The 25,039-nt window shown below is 43.0% G+C and overlaps 1 protein-coding gene across 1 annotated transcript in view; it reads right to left on the bottom strand.

Moving 5' to 3' along the window:
* The window catches only part of ctnnd2a (catenin (cadherin-associated protein), delta 2a), a 176,971-nt gene that overhangs the window by 66,009 nt on the left and 85,923 nt on the right, over positions 1-25,039 (bottom strand). The window contains exon 8 of the mRNA XM_030767425.1: positions 17,237-17,477. Within this exon, the coding sequence (XP_030623285.1) occupies positions 17,237-17,477 (241 nt within the window). The remainder of the gene's footprint in view (positions 1-17,236; positions 17,478-25,039) is intronic.

Genomic DNA, 25,039 nt, shown 5'->3' with positions numbered 1-25,039 from the left:
AGTTAAGATGTGGCAATGTGTGTGTGTGAGTATGTGTGTTTGTGTATGTTTTATTCAAGGTGTGAATGGTGAACTGTGTTACAGTTAAGATGTGGCTATGTGTGTGTGTGTGTGTGTTGAGCTCAGAGCTCGGCGTAATTAGCTGAGTAAACAGAAAGCTGAAGGGGGAGGGGTATAAACCATAAAGAAGACAGGTGTATTGTCACTCAGGAGCGTCTTTTACTGTGAGGGAAATGTGCTGACCAACCATGTCTGTATAATACTCAATCACACACTGTAATTACTGCATGTTTCCATAACTGAGCATTCACCCAGCTAATAATGTCAAGTTCAACATCAATTATGTATGGTAAACATGTCAACACAGCACAACTTTGCAGACGTCGTGTTTGGTTTGGTTTACCTTCGTGAATAGTGATAATTTAAACCAGACATCAGTGGGATTACATTTGCATATCAAAATAGATGACTTGCATTGTTTATGTCTGAAGCCAAATTTCACTGGGAGGTAACAAAGAACTTCTGTGCAGGCCTAGAAATTGAATATGCATTTAATTTTGTTTTAGAACAATTACTAATTTAAATAAATAAACAAAAGAAGAAAGAAAGAAATGAACCGCATGTTCCGCACTAACTCGCAAAGTATATTTTCTCTCAACTCGCAGCACAAAACTAATTGACAACTTGTGTATCGCAATACGAGGTATGATTGAATCATCAGCATTCTTGCGATGTAATGGCATAAAAAAAAAAAAAAACTCAGGCAAGTTCATTAAGCTATGATCTTGAATTAACCTAGAGGAATATAACACCTTCTTATTCAAATCACGATCGATAGTGACACAATTAGAGAGAAGCCAAACTCCTCATCAGTAATTTAATTAATCCAGCCCATCTGATGCGTGGCATTTTAAATAGTGTTTGGTGGTTGGTGATCGTAAAATGAAGGCACGCTTGACTGACTGACCGAGAAGTCTCTTTAGAACTTCGTGATTGGTTTACGCAACTGCATTTCACAACGAGCAAAACGTCAAACAAGTAAGAAAACAACAACAACAACAAAAAAAATCCCCGAAGTTTCTCATCAACAACACCCCACATCAGTCAGAGCAAATAATTAAGCGATGTGTGGAGGGAAAAAAAAAAAAAAAAAGACAGAACAAACAATTGTTACCCTTTATTAAACGATCGCACTGTGTTGTCCAATCACCTGAGAGAGGCATGTGGCATGGTAAAATATCACTGAGGCATCGTGAGTTATCAGCTGCCTTTCTAATGAGAACATTTCCAAAGCATTGGAGGGGTTGGCGGTGGGCATTTCCAGACTGCCAAAACACATTACCTTGATGAACTATCATTCAACAGAGCAAATTATGTTTAGAAAAGGTCAAGGCGGACATTTCCAACCATGTTAAACGCATTGCGCGCCTGACATATTCATTCTCCCCTCATCCGAAGGATGATTGGAATGAGAGGCACATCTGACAATGCGCATTTGGAGGTCAAGTCATCCCTGGCAATTAAATATTGAAGGAATGTTCTAGAAAAGTGGGAGGAGGAAGGCGGTTGCTCTCCGGAGCTTGGGCCTCAGATATGATCTGCTGTCTCTGCTTTGAATGTTACATGTGAAAATTATTTTATCGACAAAGCAGCAGCGACTTCAGAGTTCTTAAGACTTGGGAGAGCCATCAGCGCTGAGGGTCTGAAAGAACATATCAGATCCACTCATTCATCTCCAGCTGCGGCTTAGCGATGACAGAGACTGGTCCTCGGATCGTTTCGGAGATGCAGGGCGACGTCCGTGCCGAGGCGTCTCAGATCAGGAGTTGTAAAGTCAAATTTCTTCCAGGGAAACACATGTCAATTAAATTGAGACGTCGTTACCTTCCGCCTGCGCGCCCTGTGTGCGGTTTGCCAGTTTTTCTTTCTTTTTTTTTCACTCTCTCTGTCTCTCCATTCAAGCTGCCTGTGCAACTGCCAATACCTGAGCAGAATACCCGTTCTGTCACTTTTGCTTGCTTTGATTGACTTTTATAGTTGCTGTCTTTAGTTATCACTGAGTGTTATTTTTGAGGTTATTGTTGAGTGGAGGTGGGGGGTGGGGTGGGGTGGGGTGTAGCGTTCTCTTTTTTTCCTCTGCGTGCCTGTTTTAAGTTAGGGTAGATCAGGGTAGATCGGAGTGGGTCAGCAGCTGTCCAGAAAACTCACCTCTTTTGTCTTTTTTTTAGGTAAGATCTTTCCACCGAGATTAGATTTCGGCGAGGGACCTGCTGGCCCGCTCTGGTCAGCAACTACCTGTTCCCGTTTGGTTTGCCTGAATATCTGTTCTTGGGACATCTTTTATTGAATAATATCATCTGTAACCCTGTGTGTCTTGTCTTATATAAACAGTGCTATAAGCCTCTGGCGTTTACTTATGACTGCTAGCCATTTATATGTCAGATCAGCGAGTCAACCGTTGGTTATTATAATTCAGAGGGTCTTTGGGCTGTAACAGATGTGTAGAGGAACAGAGCAAATCTCCATCCCGGCCATAAATCTGACAACACTAACGCAGCCGGAGAAACAGCCAAGAGGGCTACTTAGCAAACCGTCAGCACACAGGTCACAGGTAGTCTTTCTCCCTCTCTCTCTCTCTCTTTCTCTTTCAGACACACACAATGGGGTGATTACGAGGATATCTGCGTGGTTCAAAGTTCAGAGAAACAGCTCATTCGATAAGGATTTACGTTCCATGAACACAGACGCTGATATTTAACATTTAGAAGCGCAAACAGACCAGGGTTAATCATACGAAATGTGAGCAAGTACAGATGCGGCCCACCCACACCCACACACACACACACACACACACACACACACACAAAGTCTGAGATATGTAACCTCTGCTGATTCCCACAGTTCACTAGCAGCTCTCTCTGTGAGACTACAGCATGATGAGCGGCAGTACAAATGTCCCTGATCATTTCATTATGAATGACGAGTTTCCTCGGGCTGCGAAAAAAGATTCCGCAATGAGAGGACGTGACATTTAAACGATTTTCAATTCATACTCACATCCATACATACATCTCAGCGGATTTAAAAGCAATACCGTTGACGACTATGTACAAGTGATCGAAGAAGATCTATGACCGCCCCGAATACCGTTCGTCCTAATAACCAATAGAAGAAATGGTTTTTCGTTAAAGGAAATCTGAGCCATCTAGATCTTTCATTGCCATCATGTCTAACTTGGCCTGCATCCAGAGCTAAGAACACAGTGCTGAAGCTGAAAATAACCCAGGTCTGTAAATCGTTATTACCACAGAAACCCTGCTGGAGGCTTCCAGTGGGCACTACATCCCAATTAAGATGAAAAGGCTAATATCTACTGCAGGTTATATCCAGTCTTGTCTGTATAGCAAGATTCTAGAAAACTCTGGCTGGATAGAGCTGTGGCTTCAACTGGCCTACACCGCTACCCTAAAAAAAAAAACCCATCAATCACCGCGCTGTGGAGGTGCGTGTCGAACAGCTCTCGTGAAACATCTAAACCAATTTTTCAAAACGCCGCACCCCGGGGCCCACAGCACTGTACACCTGCTCTGAAGGCACCTGGCTCAGCTAAGCAACTAATTATCAAGCTTTTGATTAGCTGACACAGCTGTGTTAGAGCAGGGAGAGCCTTTAAAATTGCACAGAGACGTGCTCCCCCCGGGAGCAGGACCGGGAAACACTGATCCAAAACCATCCACCCCGGGTCGGTCATTTTCTTTGCATCACCAGGATACTGTTGTATGTAGTGGTGCAATGAGACTGAACACGCCGTCCTACCCGGGAAAGCTATCGAGGGGAAAAAGTCGATCAAGGGCCTACGCAGCTACAGAGACGTCATCTGTCAGCGCTTAGCTCTGAAACCAGCGCGGGACCATCCACAGAGCTTTGTTTCCGCATTTCCACTTGGTAGCGGCGGGGCCGGAGGGGGTGGGGGAGGGGGGGATGGAGAGGGTTTGACGTCACTCTCAATTTACAAAGTTGGCAGACGAAAACCTCTCTCGTCTCTGTAAGTGCACTCTTTTTGCCGTCGCACTCCAGTACAAAGGAAGACCGCCTTTAACGCCTCCGACGGCGGCAAAAAAAAAAAAAAAAAAAGGGAGAGAGAGCGGAGGCAAAGGCGACAAGCACTCGTCTCTCGGGGCTATGAAAAGCAGTAACGGCGGGATAATGGTCAGAAATGGTCACCCGAATGAAAGGGAAGGTTCTGGGAGATAACGTTGGGGGCCCCTTTTGTGAGATGGTTCAAACGCAGTCTCGGGAAAAGAAAGGGGATACTTACCAAATAAAGGAGGCAAAAATGAAAAAAAAAAACCACGTGACGTCGAAAGCAGTGGTTAAAAAGAACCCACGAATACAGAATCTGTCGTAGCGAGAACGTGCGTTGTGGAGGAGACATGTTCAAAGGAAACATCGCTACTCCTTCTCAGGATGGGAAACTCCGCTGATATGGTTAGATATATAGCTGTGGCTTTCTTCTTTTCTTCACGTTTTCCTCACACACCTGTCGGGCCACCAAAGCATTTAAGGTGAAAAGAAAAAGAGCAAGAGGGAGAGAAAGTGAAAGAGAGACACAGAGAGATTTGAGAGGGAAAGAGATAGAAAGAGCAAAGAGTGATAGAGACAGAGACAGAGAGAGAGAGAGCGATTTGACATCAGAATGCCTAGAGTTTTTGGTGGACTAATAACAAAGCAAGACAGACATCTCAGAGTTGTATCAGAAACTTGACTGCTCAAATTTTCACCACACAGTCTCCTAAACGTACAACCCTCGCACTGATTTGCGTCCGTTCTAGCTCGACGTTTTAAAATTATGCCACGTAAAACAACATGCCCCTTTAAAGCAATTTTACTGTGTGGCACTTCGATAACATTTAAAATATTCACCTACATGTGAAAATGGACAGTGTTTCACTTTAAAAATACCCCCCCCCCAATACTGACAAAAAGAGATACTACTGTAACAGGTTCCAAAGATGGCTTGATATTCAAAATGTTCTCCGAAACGGCCACCAAATTCATCCCTAAGCACTGTGGTGAAAATAGCCCTCCATCACCATTGACCCATATCAACACGTTTCTGCCATTCAGTTGAACACAACAAGTAATTAGAAAGATGGTAGTGGAAAGGAAAATTGCTTTTTTTTTTTTTTAACAACCCGGTCCATTTGTGGTTCCAAAATGACACGTCAGGCACGATATTTTTCCTCTTGATTTTGTGTTCCAAGGATGAACAACAGTAATTGACAACCATCTACTGTACCATTCAAACACCAGACTACCTCTATAGAGTAAACAGTGAGTCACCCAAAGAAGCTTCTCTTGTCATGATGGATATTTTTAGGGCTACTGAGAAAATGTCACAGATGCAGGTTGTAAATTCAACATTAATTTCTCTCATTTTTCCATATAAGTGCCAGTCCGTTCCTTGAGGCTTCAGAACTACTAAACACATCAAGCACTAAAAATACAATCCAAAACAAAACAAACAAACAAACAAAAAAACCAGTGGAGGGATAGTTTACTTGGGCTCAAAATGAACATCTTCAGTCAGAAAAAAAAATATGACACTAGAGAAAAGCTATTGTAAGAAAAGCTGAGTGTCTACCAGACCACTGATGCAAGACTTGTCCCGAATAGCTTGGCAAAATAACACAAAGAAGAGGCGTAAGCAGTGAACCAAACGCTACATTTGAGGACTCCAGTCATGCTGCCTTAGCCGCTTCAATTCGCTGCCTCTGTGTAGCCGCGGTCATGTGTGTGACTTACTATGTTGGTGGATGTCTGGCGGGACAGAATAAAATAGCAAATTGTACAATTGCACTTGCAGGGGGACTTGGGCAGGAGGTGACGCGAAACCACATAGAGGATGCAGCAAAGTGCCAAAGCAGGGGGACCTTTTTTTTTTATTTTATTATTTTTTTATACTTTATTCCACAGTTCTTCTGTCTTTGCATACTCCACCTGGGCTTTAAAGGCACTGCTGCCTCACCATAACTGACAGCTTCCAATTATATTCATCTGGCTCCCCACACCCTCCTCTGGGAGTATGCTGGTACTCTCCTTTCCCGATCCTCCCCAGTTCATCTCCCCCCAGATGTTTAACGCATGACTTGTCTGTATTGATGTCAGAATAGGTGGGGAGGGAAATGAAAGGGGGTGGGGTCGGAAGGTCTTTGAACTATTTGCAGGGGCATGAAGAAGGTAAAGGGGTTTGGAGAGAGGTATCTGATGACAAGTTGGGGTCCTCTGGTGAATGAGGGAAAAGCTCTCTCTGTGTGTGTGTGTGTGTGTGTGTGTGTGTGTGTGTGTGTGTGTTTGTGGCCTAATCATTTCTTAAGTATCTGTTTACATTTAGTCAAATGCCATCTTCTAGTACCTCCAAGTCTCATTTGCCAAAGCAAGCTCTGTCAAATGCATCTTTTCTTGCCCAGTAGACATAACTGTCAAACCCGCACCGCCTGTCTGAAGCTTCAAAGCCCCAGGCAGCTCCCAGCACAGCACAATACGTGATATGACTAATTTTACGATGACAACTATGAAATACAAATAGAGTGATGACAACAATATTTATAACAACGCAGATGAATAAGCCCTAAAGACACAAGACACACACACACATACGCACACACACACACATACGCACACACACACGCATGCACACAAACAAACGTTCCACAGGTACAAGCTGACAGAGCCCGACAGTACCTGATCAAAGGCACTCAGCTTAATTCCTGACTAAGAGGTCTTAGCATTAAAACCATAACTAAAGACACAGTTCTCTGACTTTGTGTCAAGGACACAGAGCCACTGGGAAACCTCTGCTAGTTCCAATAATTCTGAAAAGGATTAGCTCAGGCTAACCAAAACGCGCTCTCCCAACTGACAGCAAAAACCCAGCAAGTGCTATTTAACTCTCAGCAGATAGTGGTTATGCAACATGAGAGAAATACACGTACACTCCGCTCCACGTCATGACTCCTTCTGATTTCACAAGGACTGTAAAGGTGTTCAAAGGGAGCCGTCTAAATCGAGCTAATAGGCTAGCACACCTGTTATCTAGCTTTTGACACAATCGTTTTGAGTAACCCGGGGACCGTTGAATTTGAGGCTGACACTGCGCTACCTACACTCCTAATTTTTTCTCTCCATTTCTATTTTTCTCTTTCATCACCCGCACTCCAATCCAAGCTCTCCTATTTCCTCCTCTGTCACTTAAACCAATTCTATGAATACTACTTTAGCCCATACGGGCTGGCTCGGCACTTCAGTGGGCAGCAATTTGGGCCTAAGATGATGTTATTGATGGGCTGAGACTGAATTAAAGGGTGTTGGTTGAGGTGGTTTGAGGAAAGTAATACTCCAAAGAAAAGGCGCTAGACTGCCTTCTGGTCTGATTCGCACAGTAAGTCAATAGCCATCAGAGTAAATGCATTATGGATCAGTCCCAGTGATGTACCAGGGTCTCTCTGAAGTGTGTGTGTGCGTGTGTGTGTGTACATGTATATGTGTCTGTATGAGTGTGTACGCATGTGAGTCCACTATATCATGGCCAGGCACAGAATTTTCCTCTCTTTTTTTTTCCCTCACAGTAATTTCTGCCATGTCTAATACAGTGTGTTATATTATTCTGATTAGCAGCTCCAGATATAAATGTCCTTGCGGTTCTTACATGAGGCTTAATTTAATGCCTTGCGGTTGTGCATAGCCAATGGGCGGCATGGTAGCGCAGGTGGAATAATGAGAGGTAGATAAAACCGCAGTGTGGGCCTGGCCAGAGGACTCTGCTAGAAAGAGTAACTTCTTCTCCAGTGAATGGGAAAATAACGCTTGGTGAGAGCTATTGCACACAGGAAAAACTGTGGACAGGAATGTGCCAGCGCATACGCAAACACACACACACACACACACACACACACACACACACACACACCAACACACTTAAATGGACAAACAAACGCACGCTGACATATAGGCACACACAAATGCACACTGACACACACACACAAACACACACACACACACCGCACAAAGTGAGAGTACACACTCTCTTGTCATGGTAAAATGAACAGAGGAAAACAAAAGGCGAGTGTGTGATGACTAACGCCGGTGCATCCTTGCAGCAAACATTTGCTTTTCATTTCAAACCAGGTCAGAAGACTGCAGAGCGGATATACAGAGAGCTTCATATCAAACAGTCTTAAGTACGGAGAAGAGAAGCAGAGCTTCATCAAAAGTTTGATGGGGATGACCACGGTGTCATTCAAGCCTTTCTCCCAGCGGGCAAAGAGGAAAGATCTCTGTCAGGTTTTTAAAATGGATCCTCATTCTCCCACTGGTTTATGTTTAGTCCACAGAGAGATTACTGCCAATTTCAGAGGGGAGTCAAAGCTAAAAAGAAAGAAAGAAAAAAAAAAAAGTCATTGTGTGAAGGCACACTGCTGAACACAAAATAACAAGGCTGACTCTCGGCAGACTGGTGAAAGCCTGAAAAGTGAAGAAGCTTTTGTCAAGGAAATCTCTCTCTCTCTCTCCCTGTCTGTGTGAGTGCATAAAAGCCTTTAACTAGAGGAATAGATTGGAGAGAGACAGAGGAACACAGAGAGAGAGAAGGAGAGAGAGAAAGACAGAGAAAGACAGAGAGAGGGGAGCGAGAGAAAAAGTGAGAAAGAGAGAGAGAGAAAGAGAGAGAGAGAGGGGGGAGTGCGAAAGACAGGGACAGAGAGAGAGCGAGAGAGAGCGAGTGAGTGAGAGAGAGAGTGGGAGAAAGACACAGAGAGAGAGTGAGAGAGAGACAGAGGGATGGAAGGAAAGAGAATGGTAGCGAATGTAAGGTAGATCAGTAGGAAAGAGCGTGTGCAGCTGTGAAAAGATCCACAGACCATAAATCAAACCCAATCAAGCCAACAACACCATCACTCAGATTAATCAAATCAGATGTTAGTAAACACCGAAACGCTCTCCTCGCACAAAATGAGCGGTGAGCAATCAAGACTAAAGTACCGCTGCAAATTTGCATGCTCAAGATGTTCAAGAAGCAATCAGACTTTTACATCTATCCGTTGTATCTTGCTTTTTTTTCTCCTTTTTTTTTTTTTTTTACATCAAAGCTATGGTAGAAGAATGTAAAAGATGTAAAAAAAAATGAACAGGAAATAAAAAAATAAAAAAAATCAATAATCGCTCTGTGTGATCTAAATGCCCAAACCTTTTATTTCATGCACACCTTCACGCGCACAGTCTCTTAGCCTCTTCTGCGTGAGACCCACTGAGTCCAGTAATTGACTGTGAACGCCCGATTTTGTCCACAGCTTTGATAAAGGTCAAAAATCAAGAAAGCACTGCAGCGCGGGACATAAGTATGCAGAGTCTCACCTGCACAACAAAGAAAATGTGACCTTACAGTTATCACACATGAATGAACTTCGTTCAAAAAACCCACAAAAGCAGTAAAACTCCAAAAAAAACACCTTCTTTGACTGTTTTAGTCTACAACTATGCGAAAAGAAACCTTGAGACTACATGAAGTTTAAGTGTTCGATACAGAGTAGAGGGGAGATTGCAATAGTCAAGTTTGGGAAGTTATTGGAGTGTCATCAGAACTAACTGACTTGAGCAGGCTGACGCATGCAGCTATGCATTAACCTTGAACATACCACACTCAGTCTCTCATTGATTCACAGCTAAGAGAGGAGATGAGAGAGAGAGAGACACACACACACACACGCACGCTTGTCTACCACCGTCTAGTGCTTCCAAAGTCAACAGAGTCTTTTCTTTGCTCACTCAGACATAACCATTCAACTAGTCCAACTGTCACAGGCTCAGACGGGATTCTTTTGAACTCAAAAAATAAATAAATAAATAAAATAAAATAAAATAAAATAAATTTAAAAAATCCTATTCAGAGCAAATTCATTTTACCTCTCCTGTCTCTCAGCTCAACAGACAGCACTCAGAAGGAAGACCAATCACCTTTAAACAGACGAGGGAAGCAACAATGCTAATAAATAAGTACACGGCAGACACAGAGCACATTTACGGCTTGCGTTGACTAACCACTATAATACGCTTGATGATTGCTAATGGAACCCTTGACAAGGACTGTAATTACCATAAACAACGGGCACAGGATTGGTCACACAATAGCTGACAACTCCATCTCCAGGGGAAAGTGACTACAGTACGTCTGCATGGCAACAGTCACAATCTTTTCACAATACAAACAAAGGGAGAACGGGAGTTCCTTTCACAATGAATGCACTAATTATACTCTTGTCTTGCTTGGCAGTTACAGTCAGCAAGCCCCCCCGCCCCCCCCCACACACACACGCACACGCACACACGCACACACGGACACACGGACACACACACTTCACTACAACCGCCCACCCCCCAACCCACTGCTCCAAAAAAACTCCTTTCAAAACTGGCTCTTTGATCTTCCATCACAAAACAGTTGTTGGCAGTGAGTCATGCCTAAGTCATGTGTACAAAACGCTTTCTATTCAGAAAAAAAACAAAACAAAAAAAACACACACACACACACAATGGCCGACACAGGATGAATTTGCAAAATCTTTCAGGAACTAACCAATGATGTAAATAACATTCTGTTGTTGTTGCCCAGCGCATTTTTCCAAAGCAATTTGACCAAATGCTTTACGCACTGATCCAAACTGATCCAGACAAACCAAAAGAAATGAGAAAAGTCGAAAAGCATTGTTTTCTCTGTGTTTGTTTTTTCTTTTTTTGGCCTGTGTGTAGCTTTCCTCTGTAATTTGGCCAGCTTTACGGGTTGCTGGGGGTTCTGGAATCAGCCATCAAGCCCAGTGAATAGATGGCGAAAACTCTGTCTTATCAACAAGGTCACAGACAGAGGCATCTCTGACTTTGACTGGAGAGAAAGAACAAGCACGATAATTTTCCCAGAACAAAGTGGGCTGCCCTGTTGGGGCAAGAGTCAAGGTGATGCATCAATTAAGTCCACTCGGGGGGGGGGGGGGGGGGGGGGGGGGGGGGGGCTGGAAATTACACTGCAGACCAGCTGTGAGCAGCTCATGCAAAGCCTTTTTGGTTTAAATGAAAAGCAAAGACAATAGGAACGGATGGTGGGACTGAGGGCTCGGAAAGACACGGTGGACGGTCCCCAAAATACGTGTTTATCTCTTCTCTTACGAGTTTCGTTTTGTCAGGTATATTACGCTCGCTCAGGGTTTCAGTCAGGCAAAACTATGCTGTCTCAAACCCAGACGCTCAACCACCAGAACCTAACAGACCTCACAACACCTGCCTTACAAACTCACAGACAGGAATCACAAGGAAAAAAAAAAAAAAGGCCATTTGTTTTTACCTAACCAGGACAGAAAAGTGTTTGACAGGCAGAGTGAATTGGAATAGTGAGTGTAAGTATAGTAAAATACCGCTTTTCAATTTTCAGCTATGCTTTTTTGGATACGCAACAACTCAGCATTGTACAAACAAAGTCGCGTCCTGCTGTGATTTCAGCTCTAGTTTCAGGAAGGATCACGGTTTAAGGGGACATTCCCATACTTTTCCTTATCAAAAGCCTGCTGTTACTGAGAATACTAGCACGTCTGTCTGAAAATATTGTCTGTCAATGAACTACAGGAGGGTCGCTCGAGTGCTGTAGACAAACGGTTGAGCAAAACGTCGAAAGTGTTGGACCAGCCCCCCTCGTTTCAGTGACAGAAATGAGCTTACCCCCCGCCCCCCCCCCCCCCCCCCCCCCCCCCCCCCCCCCCCCCCCCCCCCCCCCTCCTCCATCCATAATCCATTAGCTCACCTCTTGCCAGCTGGGAATAACACTGGTCACTGCATAATGGCCGCCTGTGTGTGTTTCTGACACATGGCAGTAACAAAAGAGCCTCCCCCCACCTTTCCCAACCTAAAGAAATCACCTGAGAAAATCTGTTTGACGTCTGTGCACTGAACTGACACTCAGGGCTGACTGGGCGGGGGAGGCGGCGGCGGGGGGGGCTTACCCCTACATACACACAGTGACTGGGCTCCCCTGACATTCTGATGTCATTGACAGACCCTAAATGTACTAGACTGGAATAAAGTGACTAAGAGGCTGCTAGGTCAGTCCATGCTGGGGATAGAAACCGACATCAAACAAGCTTTGAGCTTCATGACTTAAGATCAATTAAGGGGGGGGATGATTTAGGTACCTTTTGCTTTTCAAATGCTGTGAGGAGACATACAAAATAACATGAAACATATGCAATCAACATGCACTGCTTCATAAAGAAAAGGAATCGTTTAAATGTTTACATTCATGCAAACGCAAAGCTGAACTGTTACCATGGAACACAAAATTAGAATTCTCAAGAATCCTTCCTTATTCGACATTTTCCCGAACGCGACCGTGGTCTCTTTGTTCTGCCAGGGTCGAGTGCTACAAGGCGTCTAGCACTTTAACAGCGGTCACGTGGGACGTCGATTCTTACTGTGGAGGAATTCTATGGACAGTGTACGGTAAAGCCGTAGTAATTACGCCCGTGTTTATAAACAGTGTCTGAGTCTGGGCTCTGATCGATAAGACAGAAGAATTAGAAGGTGCAGCCAGCGTTGCGTGTGTACAGTGCTGTGTGGTGTATGCACCCCGTCTTCCTTCTTTCCTCTTTCCTCCAGCACACACAGGAGCTGATCAATAAGAGGAGTCTGTCATATTCATTTGTCTTCATCGACGACTCTTAAACCCCCCCCCCCACTCACTCTTTCTGCACAAACCATGTCTGTACTCCCTTACTCTCTCTCACTCACGCTCTCTCACTTTGTCTCTCTCTGTCTCTCTCACAATCTCTCCCTTTCCCTGGCTCACACTTTTTTCCTCTCTCCTCTCTCTTCCTCTCCCTCTCTTTCTCTCTCGCACTCCCCCTGGCTGTCACATTCTCTTTCCCTGGCTCTTACTTTCTCTCTCTCTTGCTCTCTCTCCCTGGCACGGCGCCATTAAAAAGCTCATAAGGCCATTTATTGCTGTGCATCAGCAAGTGTAACACCATGATGCTCCATGATAGCATTCTCTTGCAGCCTTTTGTTGGGGATTTTCATACACACCATGAGAGCTGTAACACACTGAGAGCAGTGAGAGCAGCTGGCTCGGCCACAAAGCTTTAACGATTCACTGTTAACGTTATTTACAGCTTTTCATAGCGTAATCGTGAAAAAAGCCAAACAGTCCACGCACGTATGTGAAATACAATCTTTTTCTTTTTTTTTTCTTTTTTTTTGTCACAGTAAACTACAGATAGATGACACCCAAGAGCAGATCTCATCTTCCCACGTCCGTTTTTTAGGACCCAAAGAAATAAAATAAAAGCTCTGGGTTGTTTTGCTTTGCTGAGGGGAAAAAAAAAAAAAGTAGCACTGTCTGGATGAAGGTAGCGTCGCACTGTTAAGGGTGTATGAATATAACAGTTTATGACAACTGCACTGAAGCATGCCCTCATTGGTGGCGATGGCATCGTTTTGCGTTTGGTGGCTTCACAACTCTTCTTCTTCTCCTCCAGGCCAGTGCTCCTTGGGGAAAAGGTCAGGTCACGACATTCAGCGTCACTCCCTACAACTAAACGATTCGCCTAGAGCCCGTGATGTTACACACGGACGCGCAAAAAAACAAAACATCATCGCTTTTCACAAGCGTGTTGGTGCTAAAGAGGCGCCGAAGGGCTCAGACGGCTCCAGTAACAGAACAGGTACAGTTTTCAGCCCTTACAATAGTCTGCTAGCTGCTATCGTCTCCTCTATGTATCGGTCTGCTTCCTCTATCCCAGGCTAACATATTCACCTGTTTAATGCAACACTCATCCAGCAGCCTCCGAAGCTATCCCCAACCCCTTTTTTCTTCTATTCACTGTAAAGGTAAAAAAAAAAAAAAAAAAAGCTAGATGGAGGGAAAGAAGTAATTTTCTAAAGTGGGCAAGGTTGAATTGGCGTTGTGTCACATATGGAAGGAAAAAAAAAAAAAGAAGCAGAAACTGGTAACTGCTGTCATTGGTCACATCTCATTCTCCCTGTGCTCTCTCTTTCTCCAACCATTGCTTTCAGATCCATTACCAGTCAAATGATTCACATCATAACTCTGTCTTTATGTGCACTCTGCAGAGGAATAGAGCCAAAAACGCTTTCCCCATTCACGCGACTCATAACGTTACCACGCCGTACATTCGCGCTCACATTTTACCATTTACATCAGTCCAAGTCATCAGTAAAAGCCATTTCATTCAGAGCGATCAGTCTCGTTTGCGTGCACCGTTACATTTATGAATCAGGTTTGTTGTTTTTTTTATGTTGATTATCGATTTATGACAAAAAAAAGCACACATTTGGCAGTAGACAGCTTTTACACTCAAAAGAGCAGTGGTACTGCTAACAGCTAAAAGAGAGAGCCGACAATGCTAGCTAACAATGCTAAGCAAACGGCAGAACAAAAGTAAAACCTAAAAAATAAATAAATAACATCCGCCGTTAAAGCCGCACTGCAGATACTAAACTCATCAGACGGCTTGTGAAAGCTAAGATCATTATTACTTGCCATTAATCAACAACTTTCACAGACACCTGCTAAGGAACTACTAATGAGCTACAGTCTAAGTTAGACCTCAAAAACATCCGATCAGAAAGCAAAGACAGGCTATGGGATTAGCAGACTGTGTAGTATTAATGTGGGCATGTCTCTACCCAATTAACTGAAATGCACAGCTGCCGAGACTGCGGAAAACAGAAGTGATTAATACTTTAATTAAAAGAATTATACATGAAAACCCCTCTTAAGTAAAGGAGTAAATGCAAAAAAACAAAACAAAAAAAAAAAACCCAGAAAAAGATGCCGTAATACCCTAAACGTAAATGCGTGATCAAACTTAGGAAAAGTGTTGTTGCTAATACGTGGTGATAATCAAGGAATGGCGATAATTAAACACTAGGTGCTCCTCTCAGCGTAGAGGGGTTTGTTACTTAACATTTCAGCTGTGGTAAGTTATGAGTCATCCATAGTGAATGTTATGATTCATCTCTGAGTATTTTTAAAAAATCCAAGTTTATGTAAAATAATAATAATAATAATAATAATAATAATAATAATAATAACCCTTTAACATTTTAGTTTTGGATTCATCATTTTTATGTCTTTCATTACTCTTAAGCCATGTGAGAGACATGGCTGTTGATAGTAATAAGATATAAAGCCTGAGACAGAGCACTGCCCATATGACTGAGAGGGGGACAATTGGAAAAGCCTTGCAGGTAAGAGAGAGTTACTGATAATGAAAATGATGAACGGACACAAAAATACACAAGTTTTCTGTGTACTGCTTTCAGTCCAGTTCTGTGCTGTGATTGGTCAACTGAGAGAACGCAAGACCAATTTCCCCAGTGACAACCAATCCGAAATCTTGACACTCTTGGATATGAAGGTCTTAAATGGAAAGTATGATAACTAAAATCATATATATTATAAAGTTCAATAGCTTTAAAGTAAAAGCTAGGTAGCTTAGAAGCTTAAATGATTTTAGAAAAAGGATTCTTCTTCATCTAACAGTTTTTGGTATTTTTTGTGGAACTGACTGTAGATTCAAACTTAATATTGTTTTTGGCTAGCTATCCACAACAACAAGAGAACAAACCTTTTAACTCCCCCTCTCTCTAAATCCGGACACTAGATCTAAGTGAGATGCCAATACAGCAGATTTCATTACCACCGACCTCCCAAAACGCTCTGCTGCAACACCTAAGTATTTAGCTTCTAACCTTTCACTCAGAAACACAGAGAGCAGATCAGACACATAGGCAGAAAAGTAATAAAAATATGATAACTTTGTTATTCTGTGAGCAGCTTCACACTGATTCAAGACAAGCAACAGAGGATTGTACCTACCAAAAGAGCCGGAGAGAGAGACAGGAGAGAGAGAGAGAGAGAGAGAGAGAGAGACAGACAAGAGAGAGTGAGGGGGAGAGAGAGAGAGAGAGGGAGAGAAAGAAAAGTGTACGAGTCCAACATCTCTAAGCCACACATGAAAAGCACTCTACTGCATCCTGGGATTCAGGCATCAGTGAAGAGTTCTTTGTTATTGTTTCTAGCACATGCAACACTGACTGAATCAGGTGTGTGCATACCACATACATACACATGTACCAATCCATGATTCACATCATACATATCATGACTGAAAGGACAATAACCAATATGTACCGATGTAAATACAGAGAGAGACACATATAGTGTACCATGCTGACCTCGAGAAAGGAGAACGTTTGCTAAAAAGCAGTCACGCTAATGTTGAGGGTAATCTCTGTTATAAACAGAGAACGGTTTCCCATTTAGGACAGAACCTTCATTCGATATCACCGTTCAAAAGTAAGTTCGCTTATGTCAGGTTGAATGTAACAACTGTTTGAAAATCGCTTGCTATACGTCAAAGACATTAAAAATTACCCTGACAAACTTTGAGAAAGGTATTTTTTGACAGCAATACGTTTTTTCCCCAAACAAAAGAAGTGTGGTTATGCCCACCTGCAAGGCCTGCGCTGTCGGCTGTTGTCGGCAAAACTTGTAATTAACACGCAGAGAAGCAGTTTGTTTGTAAATATTGATCTGAGATGAAGAATATTGAGCGACATTGCTTTCTCTGCTCTCTGTAATTAGACATAAAATTGCTTATAGATCAATAACTACACTGCGTAATAATAGAGTGAATGTTTACAAAAGAAACATGAGAATCTATTCATCACGAACGAAGAAAGGAACAAACAAAAATGCACCTTTCATCAAACCATACTCAAATCATGTATTCATTCAGCACGTACAATAGAGATACACAAAACATCCCATTCCTCAGACGCACTGAGCCATTGACATCTGCTTGTGTAATGGACACCTTGTGATTTTGAGTCTTTTTTCATTCAGATTCACATTCACATTCAATCCCAAACGCAAGAGTGGAAGCTGGAACTCAAAAAACCACACATTTGAATTTAACCCCCCTCCCGACTCACCAACATCAAACAAACAAACAAACAAACAAACAAAAAAAAGAGACAAGTGCCAGGTCCAGCCAAGTCAGGACAGACCAATGAGGATTCAGCTTTCAGCACCAGGCAGGAAGAGGAGTGGAGGAGATGACAAGTGCATCAAACTCAGCGACTTTAACGACAGCGCGTGAACACGACAGCTCACCTGGGATCCTTCTGGATGCTGTCAATCGAGGGGGAGCGAGCCAGAGAACCTTCCGGAGGCAGGGCGGGACCGGACTTGCTGTAAGGGGACTCCACCGACGAGCAGTACTGCAGCGTGCGGTAGGGGTCGGTGTAGTTGGCCGCTGGGCCGGAGGCGTAGCTGCTCCGCTGGTACGTTCCCGTGGTGTTCTGACTGCCCGTGCGCTGCAAGGGTACGGAGTCAACACCGGGGGAAGACGGGGCTACAAGGGGAGAGTAGGGACAAAGCAAAAAATTCAGGACTTGCTCACAGAACTGGTTGACCAGGTCTAGACGAAGGAGCAAACGACACACGGAGTGGTGAGAGAAAAGAAGAAATAGGAGGAGAAGGGATGGAGAGGCGACGAGAGACAATAAAGAAGGGGAAAAAAGAGGACACGTGAGAGGAGCAGAGGAAACATTAAAAAGAAAGTCCGTTAGCACAGAAAAAAAAACACGTAAAGCCACACACACACACACACACACACACACACACACGTTTACTGATCAACGCACAAAACACGAGAATTTCCGCTCCCTTGAAAGAGATCGGTGCATGTAAATTGATTTCTTAATTACATTCTGATAATTATTCTTTAGAGCTTATTAGAACATTTAGACACCAAATTTTAAATTAACTCGAAGATCGCTGCGTCATCCCACACTGGGGAAGTTAGTCCGATGACTGACTTTAACGCTGATGTGTATGTCTTCAGAATGAAAAATAAATGAATAAAACAAACAAACAAACAAACAAACACAAGTAAAACGAATATTCACAAGACAATCATAGATGACATCAGATACAGATGAAAAAATGACATTGTACAAAAATGGAGACATTTACAAATTACGTTACAAATGATCTTTACTTTTGGCTTGAATCTCGTCTCAGAGGCCAAATAAAAGATTGCTGTTATCAGGCATGAAGCTGAAATAAGGCAGTATGAACAAATGAAACCGGGTAGCTCCTTGTTTTCACTTTATCTACACTCGCTCTCTGGATCTATGTGTTCTCCTTTACAATACTGTGATATTGTTCTCAGTGATAAATGAGTGGTTGATGGGTGAAAAGAATGTTCCAGAATGATGGAAAACAAAAGATAGAGAGATGACCCTCAGTTTTAGCCAATGCCCTAAGCTTATTCAACTCCGTGTAAAGCTGCATGATTAAACAGCTTGCAAACATTAGCACCCCTGTGGGGAACATTAGTGTGTCTTTAAAAACACTGACACAGTGGAGATCCATTTCAACCACTATTACCGTTAATACACAGGCCATAGACTAGCGCAGGCAGACAGCCACTGAGGGCTTTCTGATAAATCTAGCCCACAGACAATCAATATGGGGCTGTTTCAGGAGTCTGAGCTTTTAGCACAGAACAGCGAGAGCATCTGTAAAAGAAGGACATTAGTCACAACACAAAAGTTCAGCCTGGGAAAAGGCGGCATTACGTCTTAGCAGACGGTCCACGGCCGTTTAGTTTCTTTAAGAGAAATGCTTCACTCGCTCTGGGTTTGGCTAATGATAATTAGCCCGGGAGAGAAAGATAGATGAAGGAACAGGAGGTAGAGAAAAAAAGAGAGAGAAAGAGATGGAGAGAGTGATGGATGAGATAAGCTGGAAATATAACTCTACCACTGAGCAAGAGATAGACTTTGAGTTAACTGTCCTGTCAATGCTGCTAATGAGAAACTGATGGAGAGACGGGGGGAAAAAAAAGAAAGAAAAAAAAAAAAAGAAAGAAAGAAAGAAAAAGAATATCCTAAGAAATGGTTCAAAACTGGCGTGTGCAGGAAAGACTTCAGTGCAAATAATTCACCAGAAACAGACTTTTCTCCAAAGTTTTTCAACTGAGCTATGTTCAACTGAAATTAATTGAGATTGCTAACTTGCAGACACTAAAACTCTGCTGATTTATGACAAAAGTGAAAGCATGAAGCAGTTTAAACTCTATGCAAAACAAACCAAATGGCCAAATACTGTGCAAAAAAAATGTCCATGTGACACAAATACTGGTTGTAAAACTGGTTGAACATGCATGTTAAATTAGGTTTCTGGTGTCCTCAACAGATCGAAAAAGAGAGAGATGGTGCAAACTTTACACCAAACGTTCAAACCCTGAGCTGTCAAAAAGATGATTTTTGAAAATACCTCGATTATCACTCTGACATAGCTGAGTGGCTGGGTATGAATAATCTGTTAAAATAATGAGAGTTTTTTGAGAGTTCAAACGGACAGCTGTTGGTATCTCTCATCTGAGAGCTGGATCGCCGCCAGGTTTCGTGTGCTGGATTCAGTGGCGCATTTCGGAGGGTGCTGAAGCGTTTCTCTGTTCCCTCCACTCCGGACCTCATCAATATGACTACACTGTCACTCTCTCACCCAGCTTTTTCCCCCAAGTGGGTGACCTTTCAACGACCTTCAGTCTCCATTAGCTTATATCATCTGCTTGAGTTGTTACCGTCTGACCTCACAGTATCACACGCATGAGGGGATCCCTCAATGCAAAGTCATAAACAACAAACACACACACACACACACACACACACACACAAACATACACATGCACACACACACACACACACATACACACACGCACACACACGCACACAAACATACAAATGCACACACACACACATACACACATGCACACACACACACACACACACACGTCAGGATAAGCTCCCCTACCACATCCTAAAAGTGATTTTATAAAGTCATGTCCTTCTAGGCTGCTGTTATCTGTTCCTGGTTATTAATCTGTTGTTAATCTGGTCTCATGTTATTATGATGGATTATAATATTATAATAGAAACATTAAAAAATAATTAGAGATTGCACTAACTGAATGCAGATGCTTCGGCAAAAACTGAAGAGGCCAAGCTCCAGTGTGCTTTTTTAATCTGAATATATTGGTCTGATCAGACAAGCACTGCACCAAATAACATTTCCAGTCAATACTGAACAACATTTTCAACCATGTTTCAACCATCTCATGTGATATCACCATGGAAACTTCAGAACCAATGGGAAATTAATCTAAGGGTACGGCTATATAATAACGTCGAGCCTATTTACTGAAGCTCCCAGATGATCATAAATAAATAAATAAATAAATAAATAATATAAAATTCCCTCAGTCTCTGCTTATTGGCCAGAAAATGTTTATTGTGTCTCTGTAGGATTCATGGCCATACTGCACATGCAAAATTATAACATTGTGTGCTTCCTATTAGTGTTGATATGATGATGGATTCCACTTATTAATTTTCTTGTGAGTTGTTCGAACTAAAATGGCTTGCCCATAATACACCCCACACAAAGCTGCTCCCTGCTGACAAGGGATTTTATTCTGACCCTGTAACTCTTTAATTAACACCCATTCTAAGCCTTTTTACTGAGGCCAGTACCCGCCGAGACTGCTGACCGTATCCGTTGTCAGTCTGAAGGACACACTTGGATAAACAGACACTTTAGTTCTGTTCTCTCTGTCTTTAATTGTGTCTTTGCTTCTCATACCTAATCGGTCCGTAGGGATTCGGATAATTACTTAGACAGGTGTCATTCAGAAGACTTGGTTTCTTCACGCTGCGCCTTCCATTGTGCTCGTTCTGTATAAATGAAGTTGTAAAAGATGTTGAACTCTCACTTTTGTTCTATTCAGTCACAGAATAAATAGAGATGTTTCTGCTCAATATGGCCCAGTCATCACATCTCACCCGTATGGATGAGGTCATGTCGAATGTACATTAAAAACAGTCCGAGTAAAGTGCACGTCACGTATCGGCACAACGAAAAAAAAAAGCGTACGTGAACCCCGAATGCCAAGGAGGACTTTAATATTATTTTGCATTTTACCTCAAACCTTTTCCGCCCTGTCTCATTTCAACCCCCCCCCCCCCCCCACACACACACACCCGCCCCCCATCTCCAAATCTCCCTCTGTCATTTCCTCTCTGAGTCTCTCCGCCCATGACTCTGTGGCCCTGCATATTCTATTTGTGCAGATAATGGGGTGCGCTTTCAAGTAATGTGACCTTTCCAATACAAATCGGTGAGCGCTGCATTTCTCCTCTGTTTGAAAAGGCAAGGGCTTTAAATTCAGGGTGCTGTTAAAGATGTAATGCAGACATAAACAAACAGCCTCTCTCCCTTTGCTTCATGGCGTTTCGGCATGAACGTGCATTCCCGCAAAAAAAGGTCTTCCAAAAAAGACAGCAAGGAAAAAAAAAAAAAAAATTCCCATTATTTGCCATGCAGAGGATGTTGTTATATGATACGCAGATATTCATGATACTGTTTTGGAAGGTCAGAATGAAGTGGCATCTCAATTACTATAACTATTCCATCTCAAAAAGACAACCTGAAAACATAATTTTGTCAGGACTTGAAGGTTACAACAACTGCGTTGTGTTCCAGCCATGTGTTTTCTGGAAAGCTCTTTTTTTTTTTCCCCAAAAGACTTTAGCTACTGCATCTGTTCATCATTCGATTATAAAGATCTGCCCGGCAGTCAGAGCAAATGAGAAAAAACTGTGAGACTCCATATAACAGGCATTAGTGGGTGACATTGTGTTGCCAGTGAAGGTTGAAAGGTGCAGCTGAGACTCAGAGCTCAGGTGAGCCAATGAGAGCCATTCTTTAATCTAAAAGCCTTTTTTCTTTCTTTTTTTTTTTTTTTTCTTTTTTGGCAGGTGCAGACCGAAGGCATGCATCGCTGCTCGGGGAGATTACGCTAAAGAGTAAGAGCAAAGGGACTGATATCTGCCGAACTAAAATTCGAATGTAGTTCCAAGTGTGTTGCTTTCGCTCCCCGTGTGTTTATCCCCTGATCGGTGCTGCTACCAGCAGGCCCCTTTTGATGTTTCTGAGCTTCGTCAGGGGTGCTCTCAGGAGGGCCTGTGTTGAAATGGAGAGCATGGGGTGTAACGGAGCGCTGTAATTAAAACACACCTCACATTGCTGTTAACATACACACTGTAATTTTCTTGACTCTGTGACATTGCGCGTGGACAAGCACGGGGTCAAGAGACCTTAACGGGAAACGCATCGTTTAGCCATTGAAGGACGAAGCCCACTTACAAATCTGTGATATATTGCTCCGAACAACAGAGAGCAACGCATACGAGAAGGGCGGCTTGGCATGACAAAAGGGGACATATCTAGGTCATAAATATCTGCACCCAGCGCACTTTGCCGTCTCCTTGGAGACCCAAGAGAAGACACAGGAAGGTGACCATTTCGCCTGAATCAAAGTGCATCACTCCAAATATCTTCACTTCGCCGACGTCTCACTGGGTGTAACAGCCATAATCCATCACGATCCCACCCTCTGTCCAGCATGCATGTGTAATTGGTCATTAGCAACGCACGAACGCGGCTAGCATTCACACTTCAGCCTCAAGCGCGGCGACTCTTTATTGGCCGTTTTTAGACGGCTGATTTACACGGTGCGGCGTGGGGTTCTGACATCCAGTGGCCAAGGAAGAAGAAAAAAAAAAAAAAAAGAAGAAGAAAAGAAAAACTCCGAATCCCACCTAATGGGAAGTGCCAGACTTTACGGATCATGAGCTTTACGGCTGCCTCCGGGTTACAGCAAGGACTTTTATTGTTCATTTACATCCTGACTTTTACTTTTATAAGGTGTATTCTGCTGACCCGTTCCATTGCTCAAATAATCACACATCTTTTTTTTTTTTGTGTGTGTGGTTGTTTTCTTTTTTCTTTTTTTTTCCCTCTTTGTGACTTTATTTATTGTTCCTTTCATTACCACACATATGCATAAAAGCGCTGCTACCAGTTTCTGACACTGTCCCGTCGTATAATTTGATGTGGTTTAAAGACTTAATGATTGACTTTACTGCTTAACTGCCGGGGTTTAGAAAAAAAAAATCAGTCAAGTTCATTTCAAGAGTTCACAGAGTTACAAGATCATCATTCTTAAAGCATCTTCAACAGGAGATCTACATGTTGAAACTGATTCGTTTTCAGATCACAGTTGCGTTGGGTATGGTGAATAATACCAAAACCATAACTGGCCCTTTGCCAAATTCACACAGACTAAAGACTGTTCTCAACCCCTGAGTCAAACCTATTTCAGCAGAACAAATAAATTATCTCGTAATCACAAGACAGTTCTTCCCCCTCTTTATTTGTCTATGTTATATTGCTTTAGTTTTGAAACATTGTAAACGAGGCAAGGCGTGTCTGCATTGTTGTCTTCAAAGGTGAAACATACTGAATAATTCACGAGCTCTCAAATTCAAATCAATTTAAATAACAAATGCTGAGGTAATATGTTAATCATCTCAGCCAGTACCTTAGCTGAACTAACATCAGCAAACTCATGAGCCTAATTTGGATACACTAAAACATTTATATATCAGCAGTTGTTCCAGGGAATTCCAGATCACCATGACAGTGAAATACTCATAAGGTCCTCTACTGAGACCGAAATACTCAGAAAACCTCCAAACAGATGGATAAACAACGGAATGCAGCAACAACGGCCTTGTCCCTTCAAACAATACTACAGAGACCTCAGGACTAAGGATTTGTCTTTATGAAATGTTTTTCTTTCATGAAAGGGGGGCTTTGCTGCAGAGAAGCAGTCTCTGGCTTCTTTTTTTTTTTTTTTATTTTCTTTTTCTTTCTCTGCTTCAGCACGTTGGAGTTAATGCTGTATTTGGTAGTGTTAGATATTAGGACTGGGTGGTGAAACAGCTGGAGAGGGGCAGCGTTAATCGAGTAAGCGTTAAGTATCACCACGCACGGGCTTCTCACAGGAGAATTCACCGCTGAGCTACACAAAGTGCACACTTGTGTATGCTAAGTAATTAAGGCTTTTGAAACTCCTGAGCAGAAAGAATAATATGGCATCGCTGTAACGAGCGTGTTCGTCTAACAAATGCGGAGGGAGGCAGACTGCATCGTTCAAGACATGCTGGAAAGCTCGTATAAAATTCCGCTTCCTGTTAGGGACCAAAAATAATAAAACCTCAAATTAAAAAAAAAAAAACTGTTGACATGGTTTCCTGCTATTTGACCATATTCCCTTTTTTTTATAATCTGCTGTGTGTGTGTCACAACCTGCACCGCCATTTTGGACTTTTGTTTTGTTCTGTCTTTGTGCTCCTGCTCTGTCTGTCTCTGCCCCTCACCTGTTCCTGTTTGTCTCATTATTACCTTGTTAATTTCAACCAATCCCGTGTTGCCCTGTTCAGTTCTCCTTCTATTTAAGTCCTAGTGTTTGCCTTGTACTTTGTCTATCGTTGTTTGTGTTTTTGCACACTGTTATGCTGCACCTTTTTGTTAATGGCTTTTGTTATTAGTTTACACCTGTATTTTGATCTTCATTTTAAGTAAAGTCTTCCGTTTTTTCACCCACGTCATCGTGTCTTTGCACTTGGGTCCTGCACCACACCGCCAGCCGTGACAGAACGATAGACCACACAAGGACCCAGCAGACACTTCTGTCTCCCAGGCAGAGACGGCTCCAGCTCCTGACCTGGGTGCGGCGGGGCTCCCTCTCTCGGTAGGTTCTCCAGCCCCTAACCCGGGGGGGGAATTTTTTGGGGGGGGGCTCCCAGCCCTAGACCCAGGCACCACATGGACTGTGGTGCTGGGCCCAACCATCTCTAGGGCTGTGTCCGCTCCTGGGTCTCCTGTCTCTGCCACCCTGAATCCCCTGAATCCCCCTCTTCGAGCAGTGACTCCGAAGGCTCCATGGAGGGTGCGCTGCCCAGCGCGAGGAATGCGCTGCCCGGCGTACCATGGAGGGTG

Source organism: Chanos chanos, chromosome 3 (genome assembly GCF_902362185.1).
Source record: "Chanos chanos chromosome 3, fChaCha1.1, whole genome shotgun sequence".
Taxonomy (NCBI): Eukaryota; Metazoa; Chordata; class Actinopteri; order Gonorynchiformes; family Chanidae; genus Chanos; species Chanos chanos.
Note: the sequence above shows the minus strand (reverse complement) of the source record. Positions and strands in the feature narration are given on the sequence as shown.